Here is a 25,895-nt window from a genome sequence, read left to right on the forward strand (position 1 = left end):
TGCAAAGAGGACTCCCAGAATCTAAATGAAATAGGGATTTTCTTGCCTGTGTTCATCAGGATTTAGTTCCCCCCCCCCCCCCCCCCCCCCCGAATTCTCAACCCTGCTCCTGTTTTCCTGCATTAGCTGAAAACCTGCTGAGGAAGCAGAGAATGGCAGTGAATCTGCTCTATCTCCCAGTCTGGAAGGAGAACAGATAAAACATCCCTCTATGGGGAAACCATTTACCCGAGGACAAATCTGCTGCTGGTCTCATGCAGAAGTAGAGGATGCATGAAAGTGAATCAGGATCCCGAATGGGGAAGAAAAGGACCTTCCAATATGAGTCATGTTACTTAACAAACAAAAATGGGATTTTTCAAGCTGTATTATTGCTCCTTTCATTTTAGGCTCTTATTAGGGGTTGCCTATTGCAATCGTCTTTTGTAACTCAGAGCCAGATCCATCCTTCAATTTAAATTATTTCAAAGGGATTTAAGCATCTTTGGCTCATCCCATCCTCAGAAACTCGCTTTGTCTCTTTGTCATCAGGCCTTCAGAGCAGCACCTGATCCAAACACCCTCATCTCTGCACCCCAAAAGCATTGCAAATGGGAGTCCTCAGAGCTGCAGTGCTGGAGCCTGTACAGAAGAGAGCGACTCCAGAATCTGCCCATCATATTTTCCCTTTCACTTCTCCCACAACCACAAAAGCCTCATCTGGGAGAGTTTAATTGCTTGGGCTCTCAGCCCTCCGCGTTGCTCCGGTGCCCTGCTGTCATTTCAGAGGGGAAAAGGTAATTTGTTCCAGCTGTCTGTGCAGCCTGGTCCATGCTCTGTGCAGGAGGGTCTGCGTCTTCAGCTCAGTGTATAAAGGAGCACCTGAGAGGTGATCGCCCTGATTCTGTAGGGGCAAAACCGGGGATGGGATGGGGATGGGATGGGATGGGATGGGATGGGGTGGGATAGAAGGGGATGGGATAGAAGGGGATGGGATGGGATGGGATGGGATGGGATGGGATGGGGATGGGGATGGGGATGGGGATGGGGATGGGGATGGGGATGGGGATGGGGTGCTTCTGCGCTCCTGCAGTGTGCACTGGGAACAGCTTTATGCTGCACGCTGCTCACCCCATTTGCACAGCCGGGATTAGGGTGATGTATGCGTGCAACGTCCCCGGTCCCGAGAGGAGGAGCGTCCCGCGGGGAGCGGTTTCACAACAGTGTGGGTTGGGATTCCATGGGGAAATCCTAAAGGGGGGTGGAGGAGGGGGGAAGAAAGGGGGGAATGGGGAGGGGAACGACTGCGATGGATCCTGTGGGAGGAACCGCTGCTCCGGGAGGGTCACCACGAGAAGATCCCACGCGGGGCCGCTCCCCGCACCCCCCCCCCCTATATCAGTGTCTCCTCCCCGGGGCGGCCCAATGCACCCGCCCTGCCCCGCTCCTCCCGGCCACACCGCCAGCCCGGAGCCCGCAGAGCGGCGTGCGGTGCCGTGCCGTGCCCACCCGTGGGGCCGAGCCCGGAGCCCGGCTCCATGCGGCGGGGACCACCTGGCCCCGCTCCCCCCTGCCCGGGGAGCCCCGGTGGTGTCAGGGCAGCTCGACGGCTGCGGAGGCGCGGAGGGTCCCCTCGGCTTTTGCCCGACGTGCGCAACATCTTCTCGGCTCCTCGAGAAGCGGCGGAACGAAGCCACGGTCACGGTCACGGTCACGGTCACCGCTTCGTCCCCCGCGCCCCTCGCTGCGGTTGGTGCGATCTGTGCGGAGCTGCCGTGCGGGATCGTGCCCTGCGCTGCGAATGTGAGTGCTGTCGTCCCGCAATTCCATCCCGCACCGCATCCATCACCCTGCCCTACTCCCCACCAACACCCCTCCATGCCGCCCCCTCACCCCCAGCCCCGTGTCCCCCCGCCGAGCTGTCCGGATCCGTGCGGGGGATGCGGGACTTGGGTTTTTTTTCCTCCGGGGAAGATGGGATTATCGGCTCATCGGGGCGGAATGGCTCGTGGTTGTAGCGCCTTACGGTGGAGCTAAATCCTTCCAGGAATAGCACGTTGGGAATATCTCCTTTAAGTTCTTTGGGCAGTGAGCAGTGGGAGCTCTCTAGGAAAGACTCGCTGTGCATCGGGTGCATTAAGATTTGGTTCTGCAGGAAGGGTTGGCGTTCCCATCGTGTTTAAGGGGTTGGGAGGAGGGGGTGGGAGTGAACGGGGTGTCCTGGGTCAGACCCAGCCCATGTCCATCACTGTGTGAGGGGTGGCAAAAGGACCGAGCAGTGAGTTATAGGCAGCAGAAGTCGAACCTGTTGCCTTGTTATTCCATATCTTCTGAACGGGAAAAGGGCTTTACATCCTATAGACTACGAGCAGTGCCTGGGGGCGGCGCTCCTCCTGCCCCAGCCCTGTGCCCAGCTGATGTTTTCAGGTAACTGAGGGAGCATCCCGATCTGACACGTTAATTGGCAGCACTTTGTGATGCTGTGAGTGCTATAAAGGGGGTGTTTTGAGGGATTTCTTTCCCAGGGCTCTTTTACGAATGATATTGAAAGAAGCCTGCAGTGCTTGCTTCCCTTTTCGTTTCTTCTGAGAGCTGTCAGGCTGTGGGAATAGATCAGCCTCTAAAATTCCCCAAACAACGACGTGTTATCGCTGGGGGGAGGGAGGGAAACTTCAGTGGGACTCATATAACATCAGCACCCATCGCCCTCCCCCTCCTCCTGCAGCACATCCGTTTCTGTTGGGGTTTTTTTCTCGCTGTTTGTTCAGGTGGGGCGGAACGTAGATGTTGGAATGTGAAGGTGACAGCGCGGCTTCCAAGTCTGTGCTGAGATTTATTTGGGTTCTAAGCGGGGATATCCGGGGTGGGGGGTGGTTCTGGAAGCAGAAACTCCTGCTCCTTCCCCTTATCCCCTGCATTGTGGGCTGGGCTTTTCCCTCAGGCATTTTCCAGCCTTAGGTCCTCTCTCATCCTGGCAGCTCAGGGCATGACTTACAGCCCTTGTATTTCCTGGGCTGTGCTTATCAAACTGCCCTATGGGGTGAGCTGGGTGTGCCCTGCATGGGTTTTTCCCATAGACCCGATCCCTCCCCAGGACATCATGTCACCTCACCAGCACTCAATCAATGGGGTTTCCTTGCAGGATTATGGCACAGCTCAGTCTGTGTTCCAGCACTGTTGGATCAGGACCCATTTCATTGAGAAGAAAGCTGGCACAACACGCAGCACTTTGCTTTCTAGCTTGTAAACTGCAGCTCTGCCATTACAGGTTCTGGAGTGGCTGTTTAATTATCAGTGCTCAGTAGCAGGTGTGGGTACTCCCAGCTGGGCTCTGGGATGGGGTCTCTGCCCACACCTGCAGCATTTAAGTGTGAGGTTTTCCCATATCTCCTCCCTGCGTGTCCCTCCCATTTCTGCTCTCATTACTGTAAACAATAATTGCCACCAGGAGCCACAGTTTTGGGGCTTCCTTAGTCTGGTTTGGGCAGATTCTTGTTCTCCCAGCAGCAGAGGATGAGGGTGGTGGGGAGGGTGCAGGGCAGGGCACAGGGATCAGGTCTATGGGGCAGGGCACAGCAGGTATTGCTCACTGGGGGACTCAGTGTAGGTAGGCTGCTATTCTGGGGGGGGGCTCAGGTCCTTGGGTCACCCTTTGCTGCTGCCTTCCCATCCTGTGCCTATGGAGGAAGACACCAATGGAGGCTTTGGTTCACCAGGTGAGGTTTGGGTTGTCTCTTCTTCCTTTCCTGGTCCTGCTGGTGTAGCTGGGCTTGATGGTCTGGGTTGGGAAGAAGGGATGTGTGTGAGCTGCAGGGCTGGGGGGTGAGGAAGGAATTCCTCTGTATTATCCTATGCTGCTTGGTGTGATGTTTGGATTTAGTGAGCTTTTATCTCTGCAAATTAATGGATGAAATGGGTAGAGTGTGTTGTGTGGGATGCTGGAAACCTGCCCCATGGGTGAGGGGATGGCTGAGATACAGAATGGGGAGGTTTTAAAGCCCTTTGTTGGGTGATGGGATGGATACGAGCATCATCCAGCACCTCACGTGGCTAGAAAGGATGGATGCTACAGGAAAACTGCAGCACTGATCCAAAAACCTGGCAGGGCTCATGTCAGTATTGCTCACATTGCTGATCTCAGTGTATTTCTTTAATGTTTCATTCAATATTGGAGGCTTTAGGCAACCACGAGGGAACAGCAGTGAAGTGGGGATGTTAGAAAGGGACCTCCCAGCTCAGCCAGCTCCTGCTCTCCCTTCTAATCTCTTCCGTTGGGTCTTTTTATCTTATCAAGTAAGAAAAAGAAAAAGCCCCCGAAATAGAAACTTTTCCATGGTGAACAGGACGAGCCCTGAGGTGTGTTAAGCCCCGAGCTGTGCAATGGGCTTCACTGTGCTCTAAATATATAAATAAATGTATCCGTCAAATAGATTCACCGATGGCTCATGTCAATGCTTTATCTCCATGGGATAAGGCTGTGGAGGCAGGCGCTGCTCTGCGCAGTGCTGTGCTGCCTTGGGAGTGTTGGTCCCCCAGCTGAGGATGTCGGAGGGCAGAGCAGAGGCTGCTGTTTGCTTTGGGTTCATTGCAAAGAGAATCCGCAAAGTATTCAGGCACTTTTTCAAGTCCAAGTCTTGCTCCGAGGGACCGCAGAGGCTGAGCAGGGAGGGCTCATTGCTGAGAGGTAGGGGCTGTGTTTGGGTGTCTGTTGGTTGCTATTAATGAAGGGGGGTAATGGGGTTCCATAGAGCACAGCTGGAAGTGCCTCATCCCTCAGCTGTGCTGCTGGGGTGGGAAGCTGCTCCATTAAGAAGGCAATGGCTTTAGAGCATCACCCACCCAGAAGCTGCTTTGTGCTCCTGTCCCAGCTTGGTGCAATGGCTGAGGTTACCCTATGAAGCTGGACAGCTTTGAATTGAAGAGCATTATACCAAAGGATGCCAATGGCACACGGGGCTGGGCAGGGTGACTGCAAGCTGTGCTTAGGCAGATGGATGAGCACCCAGATGGGGTTCAGTTGCACATCCAATGTTATCACTCTGAGAAGCTTTATCTGCATGCAGAGGGAAGTTCCTTTCAGCTACTAAAGTTTCTTGCTACGTTGTGAACAGACTCGAGGGTTTTCTTTACTTAAAGAAGCTGTTTCCAGCGGTGGCTTTGTTTGACTCGAATAGAAATGATCTCACGGCCGCAATGGAGGCATCCTGCCCCATCACGTGGCTGCTTCCCAGGGCTGTGCTGGGCTTCTAAAATTAGTGCTGCCCACCAGATAGTGGTGATTAGGGCTGCTAATAGGCGGCGGTGACTAAGGAGGTGTCATGCTGTAATCCTAAGGGGGAAATGCCTGGCTGTGATGGGGGTGGACTCAGTGATTTGTGGTCTGTATTTCACACTACAGACTGCTCCCCATTGTGGGTGCTCCACCATTCCCATCCCATAGGCTGTGCATGGGGACATCTGAATGTGATGCCTTTGGGGGCTGCTGTGTTGGTTGCTCAGGTGGGGCTGCAATCACAGCCTGCTGTGCTTGGCACCTTGCAGCATAGAGCTGGCAAATGTCCCACTGAGTGGCTGCTCCAGCTGTTTGAAAGGTCATGCATTGCATTACCATGCAACTGCTTGGCTTATCCCTCATTAAAATTAAGGGGGGGGGGGGGAAATCAATCAGAAGACCCCCTTGCTTGCCTCCCAGCCTTGAGACAACCAGCTGGAAATGGTAGGATGGCAGCTGGTGTCAATTGAATGCTAAGCAATCAATGGTTCCTCTGAGGGAGATACTCAGGCACTGCATGAATGCTCTGCTCCTGCTTGGGAATTCCTTGATAGGGGCAGAGATCTGATTCTATGGGATGTCACTTTGCTTTCTGCAAGTCCAAGGGGTTCAAAAGCAATGACCCAAGTGCCCAAAAATAATAGAGGGGAAGGCAGGTTTTCTTGTAGAGGGGGCCTCTGCAATGCTGAGGGTGTTGGTTTTGGGGATGAGTGGGTGCTGGGTGGCCAACAGGTCAATGACTGCACTGGAATTGTGGGTTGTGTAAGAAATAATTGATTGAATGCTGTTTGTGGGGCTGTTAAAAATTAAAAGGGCTGTTGGAGCGGGGGGAGCAATAGCTGCACTCAGAGGGGGGGGATGTGGCTGCAGACAGCACCCATGGATGTTGGTAGAGCACAATGGGGAGGACATGGGGCTTCTGGCTGCTCTCCCATCACAGCACGGCTCTGTTCTCTCCCAGATTGCAGGTACACGTGCCATCAGCAATGCTGCAGCCTTGTCCAGCTGGATTGCCGCCGGCCTGACCCCGGGCAGCTCTCTCCTGTGGGCACCATTGTGCTCCCCTGCAGCCAGGTATGCCCTCATGGTGGTCAGCCTCTTTCCCAAACCCTATTTCTTTGCTCTTAGCAGGGTGAGGTTTCATTGCAGAGGTCGGCCCGTGGCCCTAATTGATGCTTGCTAATACATTCCCTGTGCATCTTGCTTCTGTGCCCATCATCTGAAAAGGGAATAGGTGCCAGAATACACTGGGGAAATGGAGAACAGCACACTGGAAGGGTGGGAAATGCCGTGGCTGGTGTAGTTGGCAGCCAGTAAATAGCATTATCAAATGTAAGCAAAGCAGGAGCATCGGAGAAAGTTAGTAAAGTCCTGTTGGCACTTCATACCAAGCATTAATAATATGGGCCTTGATCCAGCAAAGTACTTAAGCGTGTTGTGTTTAGGTCCCAGATTGCTCTCCCTGGGTGCAGTGCAGCCAGCACAGCCTCTGCCTGGCTCAACCCTGGGGCTACAGCACCTTGATGTGGGATTTCCTACAAGAACAAAGGATTTGAATCATATTTTCAGCCTTGATGTCACCAAAGGTGATCTCCAGCTGACCCAGCTCTGCACCTGACACAGCACTTGGTTCTGCTCATGCCCTGCACGCTTGATTTAAGCCTATTTCTCTTCTAATTATAACCCAGCGCTGCAGAGGAGAAGAAAAATGCATTCCCTGTCTGCAAAGGTTCTAAATGTTTACAGCTTTAGCATAACTAGAAAGCAGCCTGGAGCCTCCTTATCTACACTGGCGGATGGGAGCAGCCCCGAGCTGGGGTCTGTGTCAGGCTGAGTTGTGGAGCATGAGTTTCCATCCCCCTGCACTGAGGGGGTTGCTGCAAACGGGGTCAAGGAGCTGGGCAGCATTTCCTTGGCTTGTACCTGCACAGCTCCCAAAGCATCTGCAGAGCAGATGGACCTTCACTGCCCCCTGCACAGCACTGCAGGGCTCGTACCCCTTCCCCACCTGTTTTTGGATGCAGCACATCTCTGCAAGCATCCCTCGCTCCAGCCTGTGTTTGGGATGCAGGGAAGGAGCAGCTCTCTCTAAGCTCCGCATCAAGGACACGTTTCCATTCGGCATCACCACGGGAGGCTCCGGGGCTGCCCAGCACTTCAATCCCTGCTCTCAGGGTGAGAGATTTTGCAATGAGGAAGCGGGCGCTTTGCGCAGCAGGAAGGGGGAGGCGATGCTGCGCAGCGAGCTGGGGGCGAAACGACACGGCGGCCGCTCCATGCTGCACGGAGGAGGAGGAGGAGAGAGAAGGGTTACCCGAACTCAGGAGCAATCGCTGCTGAGGATGAGCAGCAGGAGATGCAGATGAGAGCCAGGCAGTGCGGGATGTGAGCGCTGCAGAGCCGCCTTCGATGAGCCATTGGCGGCAGCATGAGCAGCGGGTATTGCAGCTTGGATGAAGACCTCGAGGATTGTTTTTTCACTGCAAAAACCTCTTTCTTCCGCAGCGCGCAGAGCAAGGGACCCACCAAGGTAACGGCTCAGCAATGCAGAGAGGAGGGCTGTGCGATGCGGGAGGTGGTGGTGAGCTCTGTGCACGTTTGGCTGCAGGTGCTGCTGGAATTTGCTCGCTGTGCTGCTCAGGGGGATCTGCCTCCTGCAGGCTCACTGCAGGGCTTTGCTCTGCTGCAGCCTTTCAGTATTGCTTTGCCTCCTTCCTGGAGGGTCCTCAGAGGAGGAACCAGCTCTTAATGTTGGGGGTTTGTTGTATGTTTTGGCTTTATGAGGACAGTCCCACACAGCTGTGTTTTGTGGGTCAGAATCCCAACTAGAGTCCTGTGGTTTGGCCCCACAAAATGCATGGGCCGCTGTGCAAACTGCACCTGTTGGGCTGGTAGTGAGATTGGGGAGTTCCAGGACCAAATTCACCTTTGAAGTGGTGCAAATTCACCTGTAAAATGGTGATTGCAGGGATGGACCCCATCCTTTCCTGGGTGCGTTGGTGCTGCCCTTGGGGGGAAGCATTGCCTGGGCAGGGTGAGATTTGTGACATCAGTAACACAGAAAGATGCACAGAGCTGCTTCATGTTGGAGTATTTAGTTAAAGAACAGCAACGCAGCCCTGCTGTAAACTTTGCCCCAACCAGAAACTGAACAGAAAAGCAGAAGGAGAGCAGAAACCGCTGCGGAAGTGGGGTTTTTACTCAGGAAAAGCCCTGAAGTGCTGAGAGATGAGATGTTGAGAAGGGGACAGAGATGGGGAGGGCTCCAGGAGATCATGGGGGCACTGAAATCAGCAGCACTGCACCAATTGTGGCCATGCTGTGTTGATATACCCAATTTTCCCTTGGGTTTAACGTGGGATCTTCCCATCCGCCACCAGCTCCCTCTCGCTATGATTACCAACACGTACTGCTGCTTTTTAAATGTCATCTGATGATTCATTTGTGTAGGTGGTGGATGAGATTACGGTGTCAACCACGGTGCAGGGCTGGTTCTCACTGTGCTCGGACGCTGCAGCTCCTCCAGCCTGGCTCTACCTGTGTGCTCTCCTTGCATAGGGATGCTCAGGTGCTGCAGTGGTGTTTTGCATGGTGGTTGCTGGAGAAGATGGATCCTGCTGGGGCTGTGGTGTTACATGGAGGAAATAGTTCATGCGCATGAAAAGACGCAACATTGGTTGCCCCAGCAGCGTTGCTGGGCAATGTGTGTTTGGAGGTGGTCCCCAGCTTATTTCTAGCTGGGGGTGGAAGCTTTCTGCAGGTCTTTCTGCAGGTCTTTGGTGGAGGAAAGGAGTGGGGGGCTTGCAGATACAGGAGGTGATATTGCATCTTGGCTCGGTTGGGAGCTGGCCCTACAAGGATGCATGCACAGGGCACATCTCCTGTAGTCCCTCATTGCTCTGCCCCCCTCTCTTTTCTCTCCAGGTGGCATCATGAGCTGCTGCTGTCAGGAACATCCTGTTTATTTTTAACTAAAGTTAAAAGCAGAGGTGGCAGAACAGCTGTTTCCAAGTGAAATCTCCATGGCAATCAACACACTGAGCCCACTGCTTGCTGCAAACCACTCTCAATGCATGGAGAGGCTTTTCCCCTTCTCTGGAGCTGCTTTCTGCCTTTTCCTCTGAGCCCCACAGTAAACAGCATTGCTTCATCTGAACTTCTTGAGGGTGGTGAGATGTGCAGATCTTATCTGCAGTGCTCTGGGGAGCTGCGAGGGAGGAGAGCAATGGGGTTGGGGTGCTGTCCCCATAGAACAACCCTGGTACCAGGTGCAGCCTGGCTTTCATTTGGGTTTGATTCCTGCAAGAGGCTTTGGGAAGGAGAATCTTTAGCTGGAATTGGAGCATCTCTCCCCCAGCATCTTTGCAAATGGATAAATACAGAAGTCGGTCACCGAGGCAGAGCGGCTCTTTGTTGGCTCTGGATCTCTCTTTTTGAGAGCGTGTCACCACAGTCACAGTGGCCCCAGGGCTTTGCCTCCCCCATAGCAATCTGTCACGAGCTCACCCATTTCTTACAACCCAGGAGCGGTGCTGGTTAGAGGAGGAGCTACATGGCAGGAGGATGTGGGCTCATCTCTACACTGCAGGGCCCTGCATCCCACACCTTGCTGTGCTATAAGGGTGCAAAGGGGTTTGGGGTCCTTTCCACCCTCTACACATGGCTCTGTCCTGACCCCATGGGCTCATAGTGCCCATGGGGTTGTTACTATGAGCTTGTGTTGTTTGCAGCTTGTTTCATCCTGTCCCCATACAGCAGGAAATGTGGCAACGGTTGATGGTTAAAAGCTTCTGTTTTTCTTCCTTCAGCGGTAACCGTGAGTTCTGCAGCAGAAACTGCAAAACCGGAGGTGTGGGCAGGTTCATGAAGAGCAACACACAGCTGATATATCAGTGCAGGGAGCAGCGTGGCTCCTTGCAGGCTGGGTCCTGTTGTGTGTATCCCTGTGTGCACAGGAGGAGGGCATGCAGGCTCCCATAGCATCAATGAGAGGAAGAGAGAGCCTTTATCCAGCAGTGTTTTGCTGCAGCATTGGTGCAGCACAGCACGTTGCAGTCTCTCTCCCTTCCAGCATCGTGGCTCTTGCAGGAGTTGCTCTGGTTGTTCCAAGCTGCTGCAGTGCAAGTGAGAAGTTCAGACTGCAAACTGCACAGGGGCAGGTTGAGCTGATCTATTTGCTTTTGCTGTGCACGTTTGGAGGGTGCTGGTCTGCACTGTGTGGGGTTTGTGTTACAGAACCAGTGCAGCACACACATGGTCTGTGTGCAACGTGGCTGCAGTAGGGCCAGGGAAACACCCTGCAGATGGAGGGATGCACCTCTGTGCATCTCTTTATGATCTATTGCAGACTGCAGTGTAAATGTGTCTTATGGCACGTTGTGGAGCTGAGATTGCTGGTGTGATAAAGTTGTGTTGGTGTGCAGTTCTTGAATACCACAGCCAAGCTTTGCTTTTGGTTTGTGAAAGCAGTGAACAAGAAGGAGAGTGTAAGACAACGTCAGTGCTCTTCCGTTGGGTTACTGCTGCTTCCAGAGGTCTTGCACTGTTTGTCAGCCTTGGGGAGAAGTTGAGACATCTGCTTTGGGGAACGGCTTGAATGAATCTGAGTCTCTCCAAGTCCCAAAGCTGGAGCTGTATTGCCAGATTGCTACCAGAGCTCTTGTTTGTCTTGTGCTTGATTCTCCTCCTGAAAGAAATGCCACAGTGAGCCTGGGGCGATGCTGCTTATGGTGTGCTCAACTAATGGATGTGGGCATCCTTCTGCATCTGCACCTGGGAGGAAAAGCTGCCCAGATCCTGGAATTAAGGCTGAGAATTGCAGGCTCTGCACCTTGGGCTGGGAATGCAACGGGCCGGTTCAGATGTGCTGGAGCATCATTTCTGCCCTCACAGTGGGGTTTTAGAACAGAGCGTTTTGGATGCTGTGTTCCTGCAGTGTCTGTTCTGGGCTCCACGTGTGGGATTGCATCCTGACATTTCCTTCCCAAGGGGATCCGTGGGACTTTGCAGCCGGTGCCTTGTGCTTGGCATATGGAAGGTGGGAGCACTGCTCAAACTCTATGAGCCTGCAAACCCCATCACTGCAGAAAGCCATCTGCAGAGCAGCAGAGTGTTCCTAGGGGCTCTGTGAGCCTTATTTTGCTTCCTGAGATGAGGTTTGGACACAGAATCGCCCCCAAAGAAACCCATTGACACCATCTCTTCTTCTTGCAGAATGTAACGAAAGCTGTAGAAGAAAAACCTGAGCCTCCAACTGTTGAGGAGATCAAAGAGAAGATAGAAAAATACAATGCAAAAGTTAATAACTGCCTGCTGATGAAGCTGGTAGGTATCACTCTTGTATTATCTCAGCTGGGAGCGCTCACACATCAGCTGTGGGCAGTGATAACTGAAAGCCAACAGATGGGATGGGGTGGGATTCCATTGCAGACTTGTTCCCACTTGTGATTAAAGCTGTGATGATGCAGAAGTAGGATCTGATTTACAAAGCCCATTGACACAGAGGAGCAAACTTCAGGTGCTCTTGCAGAGCAGTGAGAAGGCCAAGTTAAACTGTGGGGCTTCCATAAGCAGCATCTGTGTAACGTCCTGCTGAAGTCTGAAAGTCAACCTGAAGTTCATTTAAAATAGCCAAGATTAGACCAGTTTCTAACAAGCTGATCTCGAGTTATGAATTATTACATAGAGAATTGAAAATCCTGTAATGGGGGGGTTAAAAACATGAGATTCCATTGTGCATGAGGGGTTCCCAGGGCTTTAAAACCCTCATTTCAATTCAATTCATGGTAGTTTCCATAGCCAACTTGTAGCAGTGCTGACGTAAAGCCAGAGAAGATAGCACAGCTCTAGGAGGAGGTGAGTCACCGTGGAGTGGAAGGAACAGAAGGAAATCAGCAGTGACTAATCCTAAATTACCAGTGGCCAGAGCTGTGCAGAGCAGTGTTACCCACTATGTGTCGTTATGCAGAGTGATGATGGGACCTACACAGGATTCATTAAGGTGCACCTAAAGCTGCGCCGCCCGGTGACGGTGCCAGCAGGGATCCGACCTCAGTCCATCTATGATGCCCTGAAGGAGGTGAACCTGGCGGACACCACGGATAGGAGGACGTCCTTCTACCTGCCTCTGGATGCCATCAAGCAGCTGCACATCAGCAGCACGACCACGGTGAGCGAGGTGATCCAGGGGCTGCTGAAGAAGTTCATGGTGGTGGATAACCCGCAGAAGTTCGCGCTGTTCAAGGAGATGCGGAAGGATGGGCAGGGTGAGTTCGTAGAGCAACAGGATGGGTCAGGTTGGAAAAGAGCCTCAGAGATCCCCAAGTCCAACCCATCCCACCATAGGGACATACCCACAGCATCATTCAGTTCCCAGTTCCCTCTCCCCACGTCCCAAGACCCAACACAGATCACTATTAGATGCTCAGTGCCTTGACTCCAACCCTAAGCAGCACAACCAGCTCCCAAAGCCCACCCCACTGTTCCAAGCCTCCATCCAGGCTCTGCAGGGCTCACAGTTCTGTCTGTTGTCCCCCACAGTCCTCCTGCAGAAGCTGCCCCTCACTGAATTCCCGCTGTACCTGAGGCTGCTGGCCGGCCCCGACACCAACGTGCTCAGCTTTGTGCTGAAGGAGAATGAGACTGGGGAAGTGGAGGTAGGTGTGGGGCTCCTTCCCTTGGTTTGTTCATGGATGTGTAGTGTATGGCAATGGGATGGACCTGCAGGTTCATAGCAGGAGTGAGCCAGGCTTCTCCCCCCTCTAACACTGTTGGTTTTACCACCTATAGTGTTGTTACCCAGATTTATTGGCTGAATGGGCTGCTCATACCTTGCTTTGAAACTAAATAGACCTCTGGGTCATTTGTTGCTTCTGAATTACACTGCTTTTAAAAATAAAACCCGTGATCTATTTACAGTGCTGTCCCAGAGTTAAACCTCAGTAATCAGATTCAGCTAAACGCTGCCCATAAGTAATCCATGAGTTTAAATAGAAGCCTGGGATGCCCAGGGGATGAACACAGCTTTATACCACAGCAGTGCTCCCTGCTGGGACTCATTCAGCTGTCAGTGTCTGCATAGGAGCTTTCATTCATCCAAGCACAGATTCCTATTGAATCCATGGCTGTGTGGGCTCAGAGCTGGGCTGGTCCTTTATGGCACCTGGTGCTCTCAAAGTGATGCTTGGAGGTTAAGCTGCCTGCAGATCAGGCTGCAATTCAATGTCATCCACTGACAGCCACAAAAGCCACATAGGGTGAATTACATGTGCTCACTTTGCCTCTGCTTTGCTGTTCCTTTGCCTCTGCTTTGCAGTGGGACGCATTCTCCATCCCAGAGCTACAAAACTTCTTAATGATCCTGGACAAAGAAGAGAAGGACAAAATCCAGCAAGTGAAAAGGAAGTACGAGAAGTTCAAACAGAGACTGCAGCAGAGCTTGAAAGAGGCTGGAGACAAACCTGGTTAACCCTCAGGGCACACCAGCAGTCAGATTAAGCTACGTGTTGTTCTTCAAATGAACAGACTCTTCTCAGGACACCTTCTGGTGGTCACCCTCCCACTTCATCCCTCCATTAAGGATATAGGACCCGTTATATGGACATGTCATATTTCCTTCTGAAACCTCACACCCAAGGACCAGAGCCAGCCGGAGAATGGGATGTCTGCACCAGAGCTGCTGGGCTGTGCCATAAGCACATAAGCTTGCTTGTTATGGCTGAGGTTCTGCAGTTGCATTGTGCCCACGTGGCCCAGTTCCCATTTCTTAAGTGGGGCACAGGAAGGAGCAGATAACACAGAGGTTGGTGCACCGACCCACGTGGGTGTTGCAGCTGTAACCAGACAGACTTATTAAGGCTAAGGTGGGAAATGTGGCAGCTGCAGCACCCCGACAGTCCTTCAGTAAGTATTATTGAAACATAGCGATATTCATTCCAGGGAAAGTCGTTTATTTTGTTTCTAATTAACTTTGTAAACAGACTTGAATTTGAGCAAATATTCATGATGCTTCGCTGAGTTAGCCTGTATGTTATGAGTTTTCTACTCTGCAGGAATTGGGACCTATGTGTTAAGAGAAAAGCATGAAGACAGGGTGTGGGGATGGGGGTTCTGCATAGAACCCTGAGCAATACGCAGCCAGCAGGTGATTGCAGGGAAGCTCAAACCCTTCTTTCACCAATCAGACCCATTTTTGAGCTGTAAAGGGGTCTGGCAGGAAGGAGCTTCAAGCCAGGTTGGGTTGTGGATGTGGTACCAGGAGTGGTGTGTGTGCAGATCCTTAGCACCAGGAAGAGCAAGGGAACCACAAACCTGAGATGCCTTCCTGCCACCACCCCCTTGCATTGTGCCTCCTCTCGCTGACCCCTTTATCTGCTGCTCTCCCATCTCTTTTCTCCCTTCCAGGTGCAAGGGATGCTATGGGGATGCCAATCCCAGAGCTGATTTCCCATTTACTTTCAGCACTTTGTACTGAGCTCACTGTGTGCAGCCACGATCCACCTTCCCTCTGTTCACAGTGTGAAAAGCAAACGTGAAGGCTTAGCTGGATTCAGACGGAGCAATGAGATGCTCTCGGTGAGCTGAGTTCCTCCCACCTGTATAAGTGGGAAAGAGCAGGTTATTAGGGAACGGGTGATGGAGACAACTTGGAAGAGTCTAAAATGTACCTCAGTGCCTTTGATTTTTCCTCAAGTATAAAAACTTTACGTTTGGGCTTAAGGAGGAGGTTGGAGGGGCTTTTGCCAAGGCCTTGGCAGTGCTCCCCTGGGTCCCTGCAGGCTGCTTTTGTCCATAGAGAGAAGAGGAACAGTTGTTTCTTTCTGCAAGGTGATTGCTTGGCTTTTTTTCTTCCCCCCTCTCCCCAGGTTTATACTTGAGTATGTTTGTTTATAAAGGTGTGAGTAACTGCATCACCTACAGCCCTCACTTTGTGCAAATGCCACTTTGGTGCAAGCTCAGTTCCAGCTCTTGCCTTATTCAGTGGTGTAAAAGGGTTCCTAAGTGAGGCTCCAGCTGCTGCCACGCGGTGCAGGAAGGGCCTCCCAGCTGTACTGTATTCTCTACCCAGATGACCTTTAACAGCGTGGCAGCAGCCCAAACAGAGCAGCAATTTTCATGCTCTGGGGCCGTTTGCCTGTTTATAAAAATACTTAATTACTTCGCTATGCACTTGTGAAGTAATTTAAATAACATTTATCCACTGCTTTGAGTCTTGAAAGCACTGTATAAATACTTCTGTTAAGTGTAAGAACACTGTAGAAACTGCCGCTGGTTGTGAGAAGCAAGACCCAGATGCCTGCTTTCAAATCCCTTACCTTTCTGGCTATAAGTTTTTCAAAGGTTATTATTATTTCTCCTGGTTGCTGTTGTTTTCTATTTGAGTTCTGGTGACTGTCTGCCCTCCCTAGAACCCAGCATGTCTTTGACCTTCTGTAGAAGGCATGGCTTCTTATGCAATTACTGTGAATGCTGCTGTGAAAACCTCCTGCAAAGAGGAGGGCTCTTTCCTTTCTTTCATTTAAAGACATGGGGCGTTGGAAGTGGTAGACAATGAAACTCAAGTTCTCAGCAGTTATTTGTGTCCAGGACAGATATAATGGGCCCCTTCCTTAAGAGCTGAGTACTATTAGCAGTGCCTTTGGTTAGTATGTTGTGTTGCCTGGTTTGGTGTGACTTTATTTCCCTCTTGTAAAACATGTAAAATAACGTGTACAGAATGGAATAGCAAAGCTTCTATGGCAAAGTGAAATGCATTTTTTTGCGATGCTGTAATTTATTTTTCTTACTCCCCAAGAATTCTGTGGCATTTTTACAAAATGTCTCATTCCCAGCTTTATTTTGAAGGTTCAGAAACTACTTATCCATATGCAGATGGTGTAAAAGACAATGACAATAAAACTGTCGGTAATTAAAATAACTAAGGATATCTCTGATTTATTTTTCTGGCGCCCTCTTATGGTATTTCCTTGTATTGAGTCTAAAGGAAAGCAATGGGAGTCCTTCTATAAGTGACTTTAAGAGCTAAACTTCACCTAAAGCAGCACAGAATGTTGGAGAAACTCGAGTGCTCCATTAATTGCCTTTAGTATTTATTAGTGTTAATTTGTCTTTTGCATTAAGATGGCTTTGATAGAACTGCTACCTCTCATAAGCTGCAGTTAATCTTATACGTGTAAATAAGAGCTCATTCTCCACGCTGAAATGCCTTAATATTAATACCTGGAAGCGTTTAAAAGGATGACACCTAAAACTAAATGCTTTTATTTATGTGACATAAAATGCTCTATGGCACATTGGCCTGGATCATTCTGGTGTGCTGTGTTCAAATGTGCTGTGCCATGTTCTGGATGGGGTCCTTTGGTTTAAAAGATGGGAAGTAAGAATGTCAGGCTGTCTGTGAGGCTCTATAGCCTCCCCCATCCCCCCAAAAATGGGATGCCCATATATTAGAAAATATATGGAAAAGGATAAAGCTAGTATTTTTTTCAGCTTTTTATTTTTATGAAAAAATGATCACTTAGAGCAATATTATTCTTATTTGGGATAATCCTACATCATGTAGAAATGCAGGACTTTGAATGAATAAGGCCTGTACATAACCTTGATCTGTTGGCAGGATGTCTCTATAAATAACAAGAGCTGATTAATCCTTACAATAGATTTTTCTCCTACTTTTTCCGGCCGAGCTTTGGAGCCTTCTCAAGGCCTTGGATATATTTCCGAGGTAGCTGGTATTCTTCTGCAACATAAAGAAGAGTAAAGATTAAATTACTAACTATGATCCATATCTTGCACTAATCAGTCCAAACCCAGTTCCAGAACAGACCTACCTAGCAGCATCTTGGCCAAATGATGGACTTGGTTGCCTTGGATCTGGACCTGAACTCTGTCTTTGGCTCCAGGCACTGGGGTGATAGTGGTGCTGGCCTGTACTTTCTGTTGTAGAATACTGGCCACACACTGTGGGTCTAAACCGTACAGCTCCAGGTTCTTGATAATTGTCACCTGAAGATTTTAGCAATGATTGCAGACATTAATACTGTCAGTATTAGTGAATTACGTTGCATTCATCCCAGAAAAGCAAGCTGCCAAAGCTGCCCTTGGAATCAGGGCTCATTCATATCCCATCTTCTTGTTTCTCCTTCTTACCTTCTTATTTGATGATCTCTGTGCAGTGGTTATGTCAATGGGTTCAATGTTTCCTTTCCTCACAATAGGTTCTTGTCCAAAAAACGTCACCTGGTGTAAGGGCTGCAGACGCTCGAGGCACCTGAATGAAGTTTATAGATCCAATTGGTCTGCACAGCACAGCAAGACTGATATTAACTGTGTTTTTCTGCTGCAGGTTTTTGAGACTATATATCAAGTTTAGAACTGCATGGCCAGGAAAGACCTTGAACGTAAAGAGCAGGATGACCAGCATTGCCTAAGAAGGGCATGTTCGGTTGTGTGCTGCAAACAATAGCTTCATAGATAAGTATATAAATACTGTATAGAGAACCAGGCACTGCTTGTTTAGAAATCTTTCCCTGATAGTTATCATGTAAACAAAAAGCAACATTAGTTAATAACAGATGGTGGTTAAACAGTGAAGAATGAGATATGCTTCAAGTGAAGGTCTCTGGATGTTTTCTGTATCACCAGGAGGAAGTTACAGCTTTTGACTTGTACATAATGTGATAATTGTGTGCAATGCTGAAACAGCACAAGGGAATAAACAGTCACCTGCTCAGGAGGTCATCCCACTTCAGGTGTGAGATTTCATCTTGCTCTGATTTATCCAGCAGGCAGTCGCACAGAACGGCATTTACTTTTACAAAGCTGTAAATGAAAAAGCATTAGGAGAAAACAAGTTCACTTTTTGCTTTACATTCAGCATCTCCTGTGGAAGAAAGGTAGGACAACTGTTATATATACTCACTTCTTGTTTGTTTCATCAACCAACTCGTTAGCCTTCACGTAGTTAATGATGATATTTCTCACCTCACTGCTTGAGAGGATGCTTCCTTTTCTAAACAGAAATAAAACTTGATTGCTTACCCTTGTAGGTGAATGGGAGCAGCACAGGTTTTTTAACCTCTCTCTTAACCCAACAATGATTTTGTTGCATTTTTCCAGTGCTCACTTGTGTCCAGAGTCCTGAAAGAGCGGCATCATCTTTGCTGAGACCCCATACAGTGGTATGATTTCAGGAGCATGATATACTTGTTCCCTGTCTTCACTCTTGTTATCTTGGGCAGCAGAGGCTGAAGAAAATCCTTCAGGTACTGCAAATGCTTTAATGCTGGGGAAAAAAAACATTATTTGATGGGAATCAAAGAGGCTGGAATTTGTAATATCAGTTTCTGTCCTTGCAAGTAGGGGAATGTGGCAAACCTGAGTGTAACTGCGCCTCCTAATGACAAAGCTAAGGATGATGAGAGAAAAGTTAATGCTACAACTTAAATTCTGCTTCTTTCCAAATGCAGAAGAGAAAACATGCTTTTATCTACCAAAATATTCTCCAGCCCATTAGTTTCCAAGGAGATGTTACATAACAGCAGACCTCAGGCCCCACTGGGAAATTCGAAGAGAGAGCTAATGGGCTGGTATGCAAAAGGAAGGAATCTGGTTCTTGATATAACTATTAATCCTTAAGAAGATAATAGAAGCCCTGATAATCAGGTAACAAGGAACTAAAAAGGTATTTGTGTGAATGAATGTGTAATGGAAAACACAGCATTTTTTTCTGGTTTTTAAGGTTATAACTTTGGCTGCTGATTTTTCACAGTGGCTGATTTGATCCTACATGACATTTTAAGGCTGTGGTTTCACAGGCATTTGTGCAGCAGCATCTTTTCAATGGAGTTATTTTTTAGACAGGTAAGTTCACTTCAAAGCTGAACAAAGAGTTGTCCCAGCAGATAGATGGGACTGGGGGGACATGCTTAAATGGGAAAGGCATAAAGCAGTCATACCATTAGACTCGGTGTTAAATAGCTAGAAAACTGCCTGATGGATATAAAATACCATACAAATTATCAAGACACACTGTCAAAGGAATGTGCTTTTTAGAGACTGCTGACGAAGGTTATAATAGGTAACAGAGCTGGAGACATGATTCTATTCCTTCTTTTCAAGACCTATCACCTCTTTCAAAGACTACAATATTCTACATACTCTGGATGTTTCCAGTCCACCTCCACGATGCTTTCCACACCTTTGGCCAGCTCCTTCACTTGTAAGATCTTCTGGTGCTGCATACCTTGCAGGAATTTAGAAAACTGAGAAAACAACAATCAGAAACATGGAGCATTTTAAATTCCTCTTGTATTTTTTGACTGCCCCCAAATTACCTGCTAAATCAGGAGACCTTATTGGGGGGAGTGGAGCTCAGCACTGAAGGTCTTTGCTGCTCCAAACATAGCAATTGCTAAGGAATAGTGCGTGCCTCTATCATGCTCTAAAATGGAGTAAGCAAATGTTCCTTTTTGTAGGTCTGCCACCTGTTTGCTCTGTGACCTTGGCCAAATCACACTGTGTGTCACATGGACTGCTGTGACATCTTTGGCAACAGGCTTTGTCCTTGCCTGTCATCTCCACTCTTTTCATCTTTGTTCATTAATAGCTTCAGAAAAGGAATGATCCCTTCTTGCACGAAATTGTAATGTCCAGCAAGATCAGAGCCTTTAACAGCTATCACAGTACAAATACCAGACAGCATTAGGTATGTTCAAAGAAGTGCTCACTCTTTCAGGACAATAACTTCCTTCCCTCGATCTCTCAGGAGCAGAATCTGAGTAAGAGAACCTGCCTTTTAGGAACAGCTTACAGGGCTTTTCTGTCTGTTTTATTAACACTTCAACTTGAAGCTCAATGGGAAAATCTCACCTTCTTATAGCTTGACTTCTTTATATCCAGTTGCTGTCCAGCAGGGCTAGAATGGATTTTTAAAAGCAGTTCTTTAGTTATGGGCACTCTTTATTTCTTTGTAAAACTTTTGTTAAAATTATCTTAACAGCAAAAATATGAGCTCCACACAGAATTACTTCAAACAAAATAACAGACAGAACATGATGAATTCAACTAGCACTGATGTTCCCATAGGGAAGCAAAGAGCCATTTAAGTGATCAAGAAACATTTAAACAACTCTTAGTCAACTCAAGTTAGATATTAAATGCATATCCTGGTTTCAATCATACAAACACCTTGATGTAAGAAGAACAACCTTAGATAAGGAACTGGATTTTACTTTTGAATTAAAAACTTCATCCCAAATATTCTATTCTAAATATCCTACTCTTTCTTGCAACCCCAAAGACACTCCTCTTATCACGTACCAGCATGAGAACATATGGCTGCGTAGAAACGTGCTGGTGAGCAGAGGAAGGTCTGACTTCTTCACTTTGCATTTTAAAGCATGAAGAAAGCATTGATTAAACAATGCGTCCATTTGCTCTGTAGGGAAGAAAAGGATAAGCATGAAGTGAGAAGTCTCTCCTTCATAAGGTAAGTCTCAGCTTCAGACCACAGAACTCTATCCCTATACTCTGTGCTGTCTAGAATGCAGAATAACCTAGACCATGGGTACCAGCTTCAGCAAACAGAAGGTATTAGTTTGGATCCATTTGCATGCAAGATACCTTGTGGTGTCCTGCTGTCCTCTGCATCCTGCTGAGCCCCTGTGCTGTCATCTTCAGCTGTTTCTGCAGCTCTGTTTTCATTAAGTTCTTCCTTTCCCATTACTATTGCACAACTGTTTTGCTCCTTCAGGCTCAAATCACCAATGTCCACATGTTGTGGTGTGTCATTGGAGAAACTGTTGCCAGGCTTTTTCCCCTCTGCTTCTTCCTCATTTTCAGCAGGATCTGCTACCAAGGGAGCTAAGGTAGGAGGACAAGATTTGTCACCATATTCCCTACAAAAGGAAGAAAAAGCATTACGTAGCTTTCTGTTTAATGCTTGGAAACCCACAGGACAAGAATAGCCATAAATGTTCCCCTGATAAAAGGCACAGAGAGTTGTATGGATCTTAAACTGTAAGATTTATTTCCAGGTCTATTGGATAGACCTCAGGGGAGAGAACTGCTTCTGTGAGGAAGGTGTGGGCTTTGATTTTAGTAAGACTTGCCCCACATTTTACAGAATGCCTGGACATACACTCACCAGAGATGATCCATGTAAGTATGCAACACAGCAAAGCCCTTCCCTTTCATTCCAGCAGCCAGCATCTCTGTGGTAGACATAGCAGCAGCTGCAACTGCTACAGGAGCCCTGGGGAAACACAGCAACATTACAGCAAGACAGCACAAACACACAAGAACAGTGCTGTTGTGATAAACTGGGATTGTTTTACAGTGTCCTTGGTTCTTTACAGCCTGCTTTTCTAAACTTCCAGGCATTTTGGGGTTTTGTCCCATCTCTTTGGTATGTCAGGCCTTTCAAAGAATCCCAAGGATGTGTGCAGTTGTGCTACTGCAGTGACAGGTGGGCAGTAATGCATTCTTCCCTTTAAGAAAGCACAAGGAGCACAGGCAATGCTAAAAAGAGACCTGGGTGGAGGGGGAGAAATACAGCTTTAGTGCTGCTTCCTCTTTCTGAGCTTTCACACAGTCAAAGACAACTGTGTAGATTATAATCTTATGTAAAAACTGCTGTTTGAAAAGAAATCCACCAGGCCTCAGCTCCAGAATTTGCACAGCTCCCTACCTATTTGCATAGCTTTCAACCTGAGCTCAAATATATCCCAACCCAGGAATGTAGCTGCACTTTTTTGTGTGCTGAATATTCCGCTGTTCAGGTCCACAGCGCATCAAATACATGAGAATAATTCTGCTCCTATCCCCTCAAAAGCCCCAGATTTTTCATGTTAAAAATAGTTTCCCTTCCAATGCTGGTTTCTAAGATGGGAATAAAGAGTCCTCTGTACCTGTTTCCCAGGAGGGTGACAGCGCAGAGCGTGCCCCGCTCTACTTGTGGAAAGCCAGAAGGTGGCACTACAACCCCTGGCAGCATCAGATCTGTGGACAACAAAGCAACCATTTCTCAATGAAAGATTCAGCCACGACCTCCTCCACCCCCATCCCTTCTGTTACTCAGCAAAAACGCAGCCTGTTAATCGCTGAGTGCATGCCAGAGAAAACATCATTCTCTGTTTCCTCCGGTAAGTTAGCACTTCTTGCTACCAACCCATGGAACAGGGGATTTGATTTGGTGTGCACATCCTAAAACACAGCAGAAGAGCTATATGTGCTCAGCCCCTTGCCTTGCCAGGCACAAAGAAGGTACTCTTCTAACAAAAAGGAATAAGCTCCCAGCCTAGGCAGCATTACTGTTCACTAATGACAAGGAAAAAGAAAGGAACAAGGAGGCAGATGCAAAACCATCCATTTATTCTGCCCTACCCCAAGGCAGAAGCTCTCTCTTTGCTAAAATTTGCCACTGCTGATCCAACAACCCTGCCCTGACAGCTGCACTCAGTTGTGAGCTCTACTCAGCAGGAGGAAATCGCCTTCACCAACTCCTTGCTAATCTGGACAGAAATAAGTGGATCTTGCTGTGTGATTTGTTCTTCTTTCCACGCCTGGGATGAACAGACTGGCATGTGAGTAAAAATGTGTTCCATCCCTCATGTATGGCATCATGTCTTCATTAAATTATATTAAAATCATCTACTCTCTCTCATAGCAGCTGCAGTTGTCCTTGCAGTCTCATGGACTGACCTGTGTTCCATGGTTTGATTTGAAGGCATCTCACTTTTCTCTCTGCATCTTAGATCTAATCTGCATGCTGAGGGGCCAGCAATACTCTTCCTCCCATTCACTGTCACAACTACTTTCAGCACACCCAGGATGAACTCTGCAATGCAGACAAGGCTCCAGATCTCTAAGGAAAGAAATCATGCAAAAATCTTCAGGTGATGAGGTAATTAGCTGTGTGCATCATGTAAATAACCAGGGCAGGCAGTGAGACCTTTGAATTCAAGGAACAGATACCGTGAATAGCACTGCCTTCCTTCTCTTTGTGATTGCTTCCTCAAGTCTGCTCCATGTCTGCAGTGCTGGACAGTCTCACTCCTTTCCTCCCATTTCTATGGCAGGACTCAATATTTGCTCTCTGCCTTTGCTGGCCATTGTCTCCACGGCCAGTTTCTTATCTTTGGATCATACTCAGCAGTAGCCTAGTTGCCATGGGAGATGAATGACCTGCAGCCCTCTTTCATCAGTGTTCTTCTCTTGTTAACAAGACTTTTTTTCCCCAGAAACTAGGTCACTACAAGCCAACAACAAAGCTTGCTCAGATGTTTATCATAGCTATGCACTCACACACTTTATTTCCCCAACAGCGGAGTGAACAGAGGGACTTGTCTGCTTCTCTAGACAGTGTGTAATGGAAAAAAAGACATCTATTTCTACACGTACGCTTCCATTTATAGATTAAAGCTGCAGTGGCTGGAATTCAATCTTTTCCTGGTTGAGTAGTTCTGCTGTTTCAGGTTTATAAAGGCCCGACTCTCACGAGTCTGAACTGCATCCAAAGCAGATGCCAGAAAATAGATTCATTTCTTGTTAATCTCAAGTAGCTGGTAGAGCCAGTACTCCAGCAATTGAAATCCAACCCCACCTGTAATCGACAACTGACCTGACAGTGATTAGAACTGTAGATTCCAGTACAAACTCATTCACTCCCTGCAGTTATAAGCAAGCTCAGATCTGAACTGACAGGACCCAGAGTGGCAGCAGATGGAGTCAGCTGCCCAAGGAAAGCTAAAAAGAAAAAGGCCATAGAGCTGCAACACAGGCTGTGCAGTGTCCCAGTTCAGAGTCACCTATCAACTTTACACCCTAAACACCCTAAAGAGGCATTTCTAAATCTGAGTCTCTCAAATGAAACAGGTTGCTGCATTTAAACAGCTTAACCTTCATTCACAAACTGCTCTGCTGCTGACTTATATTCAGACTCGGGAGATCAAGGTGAGTTACTTTGTGCATATACTTTAGCATTGTTTCAGGTCCATCTCTCCCACTGGGAGATAAGAACACCAGAAAGCCCTGAAGGCAAATCCTATCTGCAATGGGATGCGACGAAGTCCTGGTCCTCTTACCTGCTCCTCCTGCTAGCTTCTGTAGCACGGGGGGCCATGTTGAAAAAGCAGGGAGAAGATCTGGGTAGACCCACAGAGTGTACACTGTGCCAAAAGAGAAGAAAAATTAAAGAGGTGGCATTAAAAAATGCTATGTGCTGCTTTTTGTCATGCTAACTGCATGGCCTGTAAGGCCAGAACAGTCCTACAATAAATAGAAAACAGTGGAGACAGGCAAAAAACCCAGCTATTTCATTCATGATTATGTGAATTGCTATAAAGATGACCCTTTCAATCACCTTTTGTAAGCTTTGAGCTCATCTGCTACTCCAAAAGGGCAGAATTTCTGGATAGGGGTAATATAAAGACACAGAGTATCTATCAGAGCAATTTGTTACCTAATTGCAGGGCTGCCTGCCTGGAAGTGGATGTGATACAGAAGAAGGATGAGAGGCTAGGATGCTAATCTGCGGCTGAAACCACTTGTTTCCTAGTTCCTAACCCCTCAGAGCCTCCATTTGGCAAGAATCTCACTGGGTTTCACTTTGATATCAGCAGAATAAACACAATAAAGTGTGTGCAGATGAGGTGCAATAGAGATGGGAGATGCATAAGCATTTCAATGCAAGTTTTTAGGGGGGGAATCAACACAAGTTTTTAGGAGGGGCAAAGGGGGAATCAACACAAGTTTTTAGGGGGGGCAAGGGGGGAATCAACACAAGTCTTTGAGGGGTGAAATGCTGGCTTGTAGTCAGTAAATAGGGAGGATTCCTCCACTGCAATGCCCTTACCTGTGGGATATAGAGCTTTTTCAATCTCAAACAGGATCGGGTTCCTGCCATTGGCGTACACAGTGACGGCCTCCCCTTTGTGAGTGTATATCTTGATGACATTCAGCTCTTCCTTGTTTGGAATCAACTCCGCCAACTGCTCAGCATTAAGGCTCGGAAAAGCAGCCGATACATCAGCTCTCAGCTTCCTCCTGCAACGAGAAAACCAACCCCTCCATCACTACCACACTCCCATTTTTCCACTTGGGGAAGAAACCAGACCTTCTCCTCTCTCCCCTCCCCTCATCTCCGACCCCACACCACCCTCTCCCCACACAAAGACACCCACCGGTCGGATCCCTTGATGGCGGTGCTGGCCTTGACGCGGAAGGCCTTGCAGAACATGGCGGCTCTGCCTTCACCCCCCGGCAGCCGCCATCTTGTCGTGCACAGCACAAAGTGTCCGGGTGGAAACCACCCTCCCGACCGGTCCGGTCCGAGGATGCTTAGAACCGCCTGGCTTTGTCCTAACGCTGAGGATTTCTTTATTCAGAGCGCTTTGTGGCTCATAATACTAACCGGTATAATACTGCTCTGACGGCAGAGCTTGGAAATAAACCCCAAAGGCAACACAAATTGCAGCAGCACCGATGGAATTGCAGCAGCACCGATGTGGAAACGGGGCTCATTTCAGCATCCCTCGCATGAGCGACTCACGGGGGAGCGTTTCCCTCTGCTTAGAACGCAATAATTCAACCCCTGCTTATAAAGCAATAATTCAACCCCTTTTTTTGCCACCTGGCTTGAAAGCGT

The 25,895-nt window shown here is 48.5% G+C and overlaps 2 protein-coding genes across 6 annotated transcripts; one reads left to right on the plus strand and one right to left on the minus strand.

Moving 5' to 3' along the window:
* The first annotated feature begins 1,451 nt into the window (after positions 1 to 1,451).
* RASSF5 (Ras association domain family member 5) lies at positions 1,452 to 16,166 on the plus strand. 3 transcript variants are annotated; one of them, XM_015885309.3, is made up of 6 exons: positions 1,452 to 1,782; positions 6,213 to 6,325; positions 11,465 to 11,575; positions 12,219 to 12,516; positions 12,791 to 12,906; positions 13,566 to 16,166. In XM_015885309.3, the coding sequence occupies exons 1-6, from the start codon at positions 1,518 to 1,520 to the stop codon at positions 13,716 to 13,718; spliced, it is 1,056 nt and encodes a 351-aa protein (XP_015740795.3). In that variant the 5' UTR covers positions 1,452 to 1,517; the 3' UTR covers positions 13,719 to 16,166. The 3 variants fall into 3 exon arrangements, with proteins under 3 accessions (XP_015740795.3, XP_085382981.1, XP_015740796.1); XM_085526855.1 differs by lacking the exon at positions 1,452 to 1,782 and adding an exon at positions 3,644 to 3,695; XM_015885310.3 differs by lacking the exons at positions 1,452 to 1,782; positions 6,213 to 6,325 and adding an exon at positions 7,485 to 7,781.
* Positions 15,758 to 25,529, minus strand: EIF2D (eukaryotic translation initiation factor 2D). Of its 3 annotated transcripts, XM_085526833.1 has the most exons (16): positions 25,432 to 25,529; positions 25,104 to 25,294; positions 24,334 to 24,417; positions 22,952 to 23,114; positions 22,159 to 22,249; positions 21,396 to 21,503; positions 20,873 to 21,147; positions 20,570 to 20,687; positions 20,120 to 20,165; positions 19,409 to 19,512; positions 18,375 to 18,533; positions 18,171 to 18,260; positions 17,975 to 18,070; positions 17,399 to 17,519; positions 17,080 to 17,254; positions 15,758 to 16,988 (listed from the first exon to the last, which is right to left on the minus strand). In XM_085526833.1, exons 5-16 carry the CDS (start codon positions 22,242 to 22,244, stop codon positions 16,918 to 16,920), a joined length of 1,449 nt encoding a protein of 482 aa, XP_085382959.1. In that variant the 5' UTR covers positions 22,245 to 22,249; positions 22,952 to 23,114; positions 24,334 to 24,417; positions 25,104 to 25,294; positions 25,432 to 25,529; the 3' UTR covers positions 15,758 to 16,917. The 3 variants fall into 3 exon arrangements, with proteins under 3 accessions (XP_085382959.1, XP_085382960.1, XP_015740788.2); XM_085526834.1 differs by lacking the exon at positions 22,952 to 23,114 and having other exon boundaries at positions 20,873 to 21,112; XM_015885302.3 differs by lacking the exon at positions 22,952 to 23,114.
* Between the last annotated feature and the right edge of the window lie 366 nt (positions 25,530 to 25,895).

This window comes from Coturnix japonica, chromosome 38 (genome assembly GCF_054131305.1).
Source record: "Coturnix japonica strain WE chromosome 38, WE-NBRP24, whole genome shotgun sequence".
Taxonomy (NCBI): domain Eukaryota; kingdom Metazoa; phylum Chordata; class Aves; order Galliformes; family Phasianidae; genus Coturnix; species Coturnix japonica.

Excerpts from the sequence above, each read along its gene's own strand:
- EIF2D (XM_015885302.3), bottom strand. The coding sequence starts at position 25,487 with ATGTTCTGCAAGGCCTTCCGCGTCAAGGCCAGCACCGCCATCAAGGGA. Across the intron at positions 24,418-25,103 it reads AAAAGCTCTATATCCCACAG|TGTACACTCTGTGGGTCTAC; the intron begins GTAAGGGCATTG and ends CTTTTGGCACAG. Across the intron at positions 17,255-17,398 it reads AGAGATCATCAAATAAGAAG|GTGACAATTATCAAGAACCT; the intron begins GTAAGAAGGAGA and ends TAAAATCTTCAG.
- RASSF5 (XM_015885309.3), top strand. The coding sequence starts at position 1,518 with ATGCGGCGGGGACCACCTGGCCCCGCTCCCCCCTGCCCGGGGAGCCCC. Across the intron at positions 11,576-12,218 it reads ACTGCCTGCTGATGAAGCTG|AGTGATGATGGGACCTACAC; the intron begins GTAGGTATCACT and ends GTCGTTATGCAG. Across the intron at positions 12,907-13,565 it reads ATGAGACTGGGGAAGTGGAG|TGGGACGCATTCTCCATCCC; the intron begins GTAGGTGTGGGG and ends TCTGCTTTGCAG.